Genomic DNA, 10,253 nt, shown 5'->3' on the forward strand with positions numbered 1-10,253 from the left:
GTTTCTACACTGTTTTGAACATGAACAAATCTCAAGTGCAAGATGAAGTGGAATCTTAAGTTGAAGTTGCACTTAAGAAAAAAAAAAAAAGACAAGTGAAAGGATTATTTTGAAATTTTTTTTACCAAAAAACACTATTGAGATAATTAGAGAATACATAATTGTGACAATGCAGTTCAACTTGATTAAATATCAACGTAATTAAATGAATGTGATTGATATTTTTTGGATAATATAAACAAAATAAAAAATACAATATTGTAACACAAATTTTTTTAACCGGGCCTCGTTAACTGGTTCGCCAAAAATTCTGATAAGGACTGGGTTCCGGTTCGGGTTTTGGTGCTCCATTGGGCCTGGGCTTGGCTCTCATGTGTTGTCTGGCTATGGGGTTTTAGTTGCTGCTGATGCTTCCTCGATGGAGGTTTAAGGTTTCATTTTGAAACTGTCCCAGTTTCCAAAATGGGTTTTTCTCACATCATCCGTTTTCGACGCCCTTTTTCTCGTAATCTTCATCTCCATAAAACCATTTTCATCAATCAATTGATCGCGAAACCTTTCTCTTCAAGCACACCCACCTCAGATGAAAGAAATCCGAAACCAACGTCCCTTTCTGCGCGCATGAGCTTTGTGTTTGACCAAATAGACGCCATTGAGAAAGAACGTTCCCAGAAAGACGAAACCCTACAACGAATTCGTGCCTGGCGTGAATCCAAGAAAGAAAAGCAACCCACCATCGAACAAGAAGAGAGTGTGAATGTGGCGGTTTCTGGGGTTAAGGAGAAAGGGTTTTTGACTAAGGGAGTGGAGTTGGTGCATCCCTGGCCAGAATGGATTGAATTGATGGAGAGGTTGGTTCAGCAGAACTATTTTGATTGTAGGAGGAAGGATGAAGGTAAAGTTATTTCGGATTCAGGGTTCGGTGATGTTGATGCTGGTGATGGTATTATGGCGGAAATATTGGAGGAAGGTTTTGATTTCACTAGAGATTGGAAGACGGTTCAGACTGCTGGTCTCAATTTTGGCAAAGATAGGTTTGATATCTTGAGGTCAGTTAGGTTTCATGGCATTTAATGCTTTGTGCACGCTTGATTCTATGAAACTTGTGGGATGTGAGTGTATACTGTAATGTTTATTTGTGAGGAATGCTATGGATCCCTTTACTAGGTAGGAAAGATTGATTGCATTACTTGGAATGAGTTGATAATTTCATTATAATAAGTCAATTACAAATTGCATCCCCCAGAACTCTCCACCAGGCTTCTTGTTGAATTTCAGGGTAATGTGCATAATAGAGACATACCTGAGAGTGAGATGCTTTGAGTTTATTGCATGAGATGAGATCACTGGTGTGGGTTACTCACCCTCTCATGCACCTGCTAAAATGTCCTAGCTAATCTTGTATTTGTCTACAAGCTACTCAAATGGCCATATGAAAATTTGATCTTCTACTCCAGCAACTGGATTAGATCACAATTTCCACTTATAAATTTCTTCTGATAACACTGCATGCATGCAAAATGTGGGGGGAAGGGGTAGATGCATAGCAATTTGCTACAAAATCTAAGTTATTCTGTATTGTTGTATTCATTATTACCTTTTTTGAGATGTTAGGATGGGAATTTATTTCAGGTCACTATCGAGACAGGATATACAACTTTTAGTTGGGTATGGATGCCCTAGTGCAGACAAGAAGGTTGTGTTCTCTGCAAAGTTGTTGAGGAAACATGTTCATCTTGATGAAGGAGATGTAAGTTTTACCATATCATCTTGGTATTGTTTCATGTGATATAATATATAGGGGCACGTTCAAATGAAAACCATGCATTTCTAAGAAACCGTGTAAACTAATTTCCACCAATAGGGAAATTCCATTTTTTTTCTAATTAAATTTAATCAATAAGGGTATTTCGGTCATTTACAATATTTTCAATTAAATATGAAAATTATTAATAAATCTTAATTAAGAAAACGTAATAAAGGAAATTTTATAAATGATAACATTTAAATATTTAATTATATTATAAATTTTAAAAAATTTGAACTAAATTTATTGTGATGCGATTGAATCTGCTGGTGAATCTTGAAGATTGTAAGGCATAATGTAATCTTGGTTTTAAAAAGCGCGATGCGGTCCGATGCGTTAAGGGTCCTGGAAGCCGATGCGTGATGCGTGATGCTCACGCACGTGATGCGCCCGGTATTCAAAAAATATTTATAAATTAATTATACATATCAATTTCTACCTTAAAAATACTTACCTATCAAAATACTTCATTTATAACATAAAGTAGTTAAAAAAGTGGCATTAGAATCTTAAAAAGTTCGTGAATAGGAATAACAGAATTACATAACACACAAACTACTACCATGAAGAACACAGTTACACAAGTCCCAATCCCTAAACTAAATGACCAACTAAGTGACCATAAACTACTACCATGAAGAACACAATTACACAAGTTAAGTAAATCACGTCGCATTTTAATTGATATGCGATGCTGGTATCGACTACTGCTGGTTCGACTACTGCTGCTGGTATTGACTACTTCTACTTCTTCCCTGTCGGCTTCTTCTATTAGGTCGCTAACAGTCTCACTCACGTTCTATTTTACTTAACTAAGAAGCCCAACTAAAAATCCCAACTAAATACTGAAAAAGGGATCCCAAAAACGCAACATACATGATGCGCTGATGCATAAGTGATGCACGCATCGTGTGATGCGTAGGTGATGCGATCGCATCATGGAATCGCAACGCATCAGACCCTTTGATGCGTTTTCTTCAGCGCATCACAGCGCATCACGCATCACAACGCATAATGCGCGCATTTTTAAACCAAGAATGTAATGAATTCATCAAATCATGATTGAAAAAATAAATTAATACAAATGAAACAGGTTTAATGAAAGTGAAACTGGTTCATGTCATAATTGAACAATGAGTAGTGAAACATTTTCATGGTGAACCCGTTTCATTGATGGTGTAATTGATCCATTTAGTAGGTGAAGTGGAAAATGAAACGRGTGCATAATGTATTTGGTTCGTCATGAAATAATTGCATGATGAAATGGGTACATGATGAATCTGTTACAAAATCTTGAAGATTGTAATCTACTTCAGAATCTTGAAGATTGTAAGGGTTAAAGGAATGAATTCATCAAATCACGGGTGAAATAAGAAAATTAATGTACATGAAATAGGTTTCATGAAGGTGAAACTGGTTCATGGCGTAATTGAACCAAGAGTAGTGAAACGGGTGCATAATGTATTTGGTTCGTCATGAAATAATTGCATGATGAAACGGGTACATGATGAATCTGCTCCATAATCTTGAAGATTGTAATCTGCTACAGAATCTTTAAGATTGTAAGGATTAAAGGAATGAATTCATCAAATCAGGAGCGAAATAAACTAATCTATGTACATGAAACAAGTTTCATGAAGGTGAAACTAGTTCATGGCGTAATTGAACAATGAGTAGTGAACTGGTTTGATGGTGAACCCCGTTTTCAGTGATGGTGTAGTTGATCCATTCAGTAGGTGAAATGCAAAATGAACGGGTGCATAATGTATGCGGTTTGTCATGAAATAATTACATGCTGAAATGGATTCATGATGAAACCGGTGCGTCTTGAAATTTCATAATGAATAGGGTGCATATTTACATGGGTGTGTGAAGGACATTGAAACAATTTCAGGATAAGAAATAAAAAGGCTGCTGCATTAACGAAATTATTTCTTAACAAATAGAAAATTTTAATTTCCTAAAATAAAGAATAATGTCCTTCAATAGGATGTTACATAATAAGTATTTTTGTTTACCATTTTGCCCTTATTGCTGATATAAAAATAAAATTTTAATATATATATTTTTTAATTTCCTAAAATAAAGTAAACTAATCTTGACCATTGATCAAGAAAATGGATTAATGAGATTGGTTTACACGATTTACACAAATGGAGGCGGTTTTCATTTGAACGCTCCTCATAATATATATGTATGTATATATGTATGTATATATGTATGTATATATGTATATATATATGTATGTATATATGTATATATATATGTATGTATATATGTATTTATCTGAGATAATCAGTTTCCTCTCTTTCCTTCCGTTGGAAATGCATGTTAGTTGATGCCAATCATCAATTAGTTACTTGAGTGATGCCAATCTCCAACATGTTCACTGTATGTTGGGAATTCTTTTATGTGAACTCTCAGCTAGCAATGCACTCACATACCTCATCCACCTAGCAGTATTACTAACAAGAATGGTCTGTTTTTTCTACTTCATTATAATGTTTGGGAGCTTCTACTGAGTGACATATTTGTTTCGAATGCTTTGTCACATTTGTTGACGGACCGCCATCCACCGACTCGGTCTTATATCGTGCAGCCAATTTCTTAGTCAGTAGAATGACATCCTTTGTGTTTGATAGTGCTATTCCATATTCCTTGTTATACTTGTTATGTTCCTTTGCTTGATGTTACATCAAAAATGACTTTTCAGTGTGCTTGCTATGTTCATCATACCAAACTTGGTCTAAGGTCCCTCTAATATCATATTTTAATCTCTGAAACTTGACCGTGGCTACGGTCATATACTAAGCTCACACTTCATTTTCTCTGATGGTAGTTTTAAAGAGTGATTATTTTTTTGTCACAGCCTCCCTATGTGTTTGTTTTATCTTGATGGTAAAATCTTTCAAGTTTCACTCAAGGTCCGACAATAATAGCATCTACAACACGTATCCTAGTGCTACTCATACATGACCTCCTAATCTCGTCATTGTAGTTTTTCATGTGGATCATTATTTTGGTATGAACATGCTTATGATTCGCAAATAGTCAGTCAAATTTCCAGCCATCTACTCGTACTCCAAAAGCTGTAAGAACTAACTCTTACCCTTCCCTTTAGGCAGACACTAGATTCCATGTACTCATCTCTCTAGTAGTCCCTATCATTATGGATAATGAACAATATAAGACCTATAAAACCGTCTAAATCAACCATTGAATAACGCACCATATCAAGAAATATGTGCCTCAAAAATGTCTTAGAGGTGCTTCAACATCTCATGATTACAAATTTTCTTTCACACCCTTCTACCAATTTTTCCTTTTAGATAAAGCGATAATAAGTGCTAGGCTATCTAGTAACCTTCTACTGCCTAATCACTTAAGCGAGGGTTAAGCATTCACATTAAGTGCGTCAGCTTAATTTATAAAATATTACTTTAGATTATGTAAGCCTATGATAAGTTCATTGTATTAAACATGATTAATTTTTAGTTATATAACTACAATTATTAAGAATGCATAGAATTTTGATTTCCATAACCTGACTCTTTTTTGGTATAAAATTAGGGCAACAATCACAAAGCTATCCAATTTGCTATTATGTGTGTAACTATGCCTTATTAAATCAGGCTTAAAGTAATAGGTAAACCATAATTTAATATGGGTTGAAATTAATGGCTAAAAGGTTAGGATGGATCAATGTATTACATGTTCATTCTCATTGCTTCCTACAATTACAATTTTTTTTTCCAGTTCTACGTTTTGTCAAAAATAATTTATGTAGTGTGTATACGCATAAAACAATAGAAACTTCCATACCAAAACAAGATGGCAGCAATTATGGGGTTGAGAGGAAGGAGAACTAGGTAGCAACGGAAAGACAAATGATTTATTTTGATGCTTGAATTTAATTAGGAGATTTTATGTTTTTCTCGAAAGATTAATGTCAATTGAAATTACAAAAGTGAAAAGCCTTGTAATATAGGAACTAAAAGGTGGGTGTTTGATTATGATCCTCTCAAAAAGGTTTGGACCCTAAAATCTAAAGCAACGCTGTCCATGAGGTAGTGCATTCCAGTTAGTTGTCAAATCAACTTTATACATGTCTTAAATTTGGACTTCTAAATAAAGGATCTCATGGATTCTTTTTTGGTTGAATTATTATTCTTGAAATTTGGTGATGTAAGAAAAAAAGGTTGGATCAACTTCATTGTGTTAGTGTCGAGACAATCTTTTGTCGACCCCCGAGCTTGTGGTTCTCTTGCGAGTTTGGGTTTATTGAATGAATCGGCCAAGCTAGGCCACTCTCCACTAGTTTCAATATAGCCCTCATTGCAAAATTATTGAATGGAAGACCCCTCTTTGACTCGATCCATGATCAAATATTTCTGATTTCTACAAGGGGCACGAATTCGCTGATTGATGGATTTGATGTCTAAATGATGGATGACCCATACAGTTTGTGACGAGACTGGTACTAGGAGTCAAGGGTAGAAGGAAAGTTCTATTGCTTGCCACTGGTGGATAACCTGGGTTGGGGCCAGGGCCTTGACTTCCCAAAAAAAGGTTAAATCATCTCTTTGTTCTTGTTTGATTGACTTTTAAAATTCCGCTAGTGAAGGATCCACAAAATCTCTAAATTGCTAACACTTTCCAATTTTGTTGAAAGGGAAAGACATATAGGTTTCAAACATCTGGACATATAGATATCTGGAAAGGGTTCGAATAACAATGGTGTGGACTTGGTTAGGCAGAGGGAAACTCCTACTATACCTATGAAATATCTTTCATTGCACATCTTAGATACCTGTTCATCCAATCAAAAATGGTGAAGCAATGGGAAACCTAAGATTGATTTTATATGAGGAGAGTTGGGCATGATGGATATTTGTGCACCACTTTGAGTGTCATCGTAATCTATGTGCAATTAGTTATGCTTCCATTTGTGGCAAATTGGCCCACAAGCTACAATATGCACATCATTTTATAACGGGTTCCCCCTATCTTTTTGAACTCTACAGTTTTACATTGACTACTTCCAAATGCCAAATATTTAATGGACGTACATCACATGATGATAAATTGAGAACTATTGTAGCTCGTATTCTAAAATCCAACTCAAACTAATTCTTCTAGGAATATGGTTAAATATTAGTAAATCTATGAATTAAAAGAAGATTGAGGTGAATTAAGAGAGAAGAAGGGACTTAAATTCATGGATTACATAAGTTGCTTGACAACCAGCAATCTTGGTGTTTCCTATATAACATCTATTTATTTATCGTTTTACTCCTCAATATTGGTTAATATAGTGTGATTTTAGTTTTGGGAATTGGGAATTAATAAATGGATGGAAAAGGTTGATTAAGTAATGATGATAAGCTGGTGCTTTAATATTTACTTGTTGCTCATATTCCAGGTTTGTAGTTCATGCAGTTTAAGGAGCTCTTGTGAACGTGCATATTTGATCACGAATAAAGAAGATGAGGCAAGAACCATCGACATTATGCGTGTTCTGATGACATATGGCTTTGATCCCATAAATGGCTCAGTTGTCAATGACTCACTTTTGAAGAAAAAACCAGTGAAGACTGCAGTACGCAAATTACTTCATGAAGTGGTCAAATTGAGTGGAATTCCAATAGATCCGAACCTTCCCCCACCTATCATCAAACGGCCACCTCCCAAGGTCAAGCAGACACCTCCTCCTCCAAAGAAACGAGTTGGTCGTGATGATGTTGAGATGAAAAAGGGTGACTGGCTTTGTCCAAAGTGAGTACTTATTACAATATGTTATGGGCTTGGTACTGATGTTTTGAGCGTGGTGAATTTAGGCCATGTTTGGCAACCATAAGTTGGCTTATTTTGAAAAAACCATGTTTGGTTTTGAAAAGCTACTTATTATAAGTGGCGTTTCAACCAAAAGCCTCTTATATTTTTTTTCCAAACATGTCTTAGGTTATTTTACATCGTCATCTAGCTTATCAACTAGTTTTTACCAAACATAACTAGCTTATCAGCCAACAATTAGCTTTTCAGCTAGTTTGCCACACATTGCATTAAAGTCTGATTGCTTCTCTAATCAATATTGTGTATCCCTGGATTTTTCCAATGACAACGAGCTTTTTATCAGGTGTGACTTCATGAATTTTGCAAAGAACACTGTGTGTTTGCAATGTGATGCCAAGCGTCCAAAGAGACAACTGCTTCCAGGCGAATGGGAATGCCCGGAGTATGTTACATTTTGCCCTCTTCTTTTTCAAATTATGCGTTTTCGGCTTAACGTTTGTGTTGTTTTCCAGGTGTAAATTCTTGAATTACAGGAGGAATATGGCATGTTTCGAATGCGAATGCAAGCGGCCACCAGATGAATTTACCGAAAATCAAATGCAAGAGAGGCAGCGTGGTCCAAGGACGAGACTGGACAACGTTCCTAGCCGGAAAGAGGTTTCTGATGCATGGAACTTCGATTTCGATGAAAATGAATCTGATGGTGCTGAAGTTGCTGCTTTTGAGTATGCAGATTCTCGAAAACTAGATGAAGATTTTCCATCAACTAGACAAAGGGATGAAGAACGATATGAGGACAATACCTTTCACAACAGGAGGCCTGTAAGGCCTCAGGAAACAGAATACTCGGCTTCTGGTCCCACTAGACCAGGAGTTGGTTTTGATGATTTTGATGATGAGGAAGAAGATGATGTCAATAGTTACGAGTTAGATACAAACCAAAACCAGAATCGAATACCCAAGAGTTCTTCAGTTAACTTTTCTGATCTTGATGTTGATTCCGAGTCTGAAGATGATGAACCCACCAATGAAATTTGGAATGATCGCCGGCCAGTTTCTTCTCGGAGTGTAAGGGCGTCATCAAAACCTCTTAGCCGGAAATCTGCATTTTCTGAGGATGATGGTGTTGATTTTAATTCGGATGATGATCTACCCGTTCATCCAAACTGGAAATCTAGTCATGTAGCTGATTATAGACAGAAAAGTAGAAGCAGAATGGGGAATAAATTTGGTTCAGATGAAGATTCCGATCTCAGTTCTGGTTCTGAAGATTTGAGTGACGATGATTTCCCACCTAAACACAAGGGACGGAGGAATTCAAATCGTAAAGCCAAAGATGAGTTTGAGTTTTTTGATGAAGGCAAAGATAGATCAAGACGTAAAAATGCAATTCCTGATAGAAGAAAAAGTCCTGCAAGGGGTTTCAACAGAAATGATTCCTATGAGGTTGATTCGAACCGAAGATCCAATAAGGGTCAAGGTTCAGGAGCATATGACAGGCACAGAAATGGCTCCTATGAGGGTGGTACACATGATTTTAAAAGCCATAGACGAGACAACTTTGGTGATAAACAGAATCGAAGATCAAATAACGTTCGTGGTTCTTCAGGTACAGGTACAAGTGCAGGTGGTGATAGTTACCTAGATGATGAAAGATTTAGAAGGCCGAGGGTGAACGTTAGGTGATTGAGACACTGCCAACAACAAACGAATTTGTGGTTCAGGGGTTATCGATAACCGGAGGAACGAAACATGAAGGAGAAATGATTATCTAAGATTTTGCGTTTAAATTTTGAGTTGGGAATGTTAGTGATTCATGTATATGTATTTCAGAACTTTGTTCTTGGTTTTGTTATGTTATGGCTACCTTTAATCATATACAAACAAAAGTAGATGATGTATCAAATACGTACTTTGCCTTTTGCGAATAAATTGGTTATAACAAAGGTCTTTTTTCTCTAACAGATTATATGTATCAATCATCTAAAATAAAGAAAGCATGAAAACACTATGTGGTTTCTCTTTTTATCTCTAATAGATTCTATATAATTTATCTGAAATAAAGAACTAAAAGTCAAAATCTTTAAAATAAATTGCATTTAACTCTAACAGGATATCCCAATACACTTTAAGAGGAATTTATGTAAAATTATAATCTATAATATATTATAAAACATTTGACAAAAACTCCTAAAAACCATTTTTAATGCATAAAATATTGTTTATTGATACATATTACTTAAATTCAAGATCACAAGTAGATTATACCTAAATATAACTTACTAAATCTCTTGTTTGAATTCGTGTAACTAACTGCAGATAAACATAATTAAATACAAGATAAACGTATTTTTTAAATATAAAAAAAACTAAAATATAATTAGGATAATAATTGAGTTCTAACAGAATATTTAACTAATATTTTTATAAAAATTATATTATTAAACTAAAAATTAATTTCTTCCTTATTAAACTTAAATTAAAGTATAATAAAAAAAATTGAATTAAAGAAATTACACAAAAAACGAGAACTTTTAAATAATTATCGTTTTCTCAAAATCACATAAAATTGTATTATAACATTGATGGGACAAATATTAAAACGAAATATTAAAATCGAGATGTATTTTGTTGCATTGCGTAGATATCCTTC

The 10,253-nt window shown here is 35.1% G+C and overlaps 1 protein-coding gene across 2 annotated transcripts; it reads left to right on the top strand.

The window, feature by feature from the left end:
• Positions 1 to 447: 447 nt before the first annotated feature.
• On the top strand, positions 448 to 9,527 carry LOC112505658. 2 transcript variants are annotated; one of them, XM_025109552.1, is made up of 5 exons: positions 448 to 1,049; positions 1,615 to 1,750; positions 7,230 to 7,582; positions 7,944 to 8,042; positions 8,113 to 9,527. In XM_025109552.1, exons 1-5 carry the CDS (start codon positions 463 to 465, stop codon positions 9,284 to 9,286), a joined length of 2,349 nt encoding a protein of 782 aa, XP_024965320.1. In that variant the 5' UTR covers positions 448 to 462; the 3' UTR covers positions 9,287 to 9,527. The 2 variants fall into 2 exon arrangements, with proteins under 2 accessions (XP_024965320.1, XP_024965321.1); XM_025109553.1 differs by having other exon boundaries at positions 1,633 to 1,750.
• Positions 9,528 to 10,253: the final 726 nt, after the last annotated feature.

The sequence above is a fragment of the Cynara cardunculus genome, assembly GCF_001531365.2.
Source record: "Cynara cardunculus var. scolymus isolate 2C chromosome LG 2, CcrdV1, whole genome shotgun sequence".
Classification (NCBI taxonomy): Eukaryota; Viridiplantae; Streptophyta; class Magnoliopsida; order Asterales; family Asteraceae; genus Cynara; species Cynara cardunculus.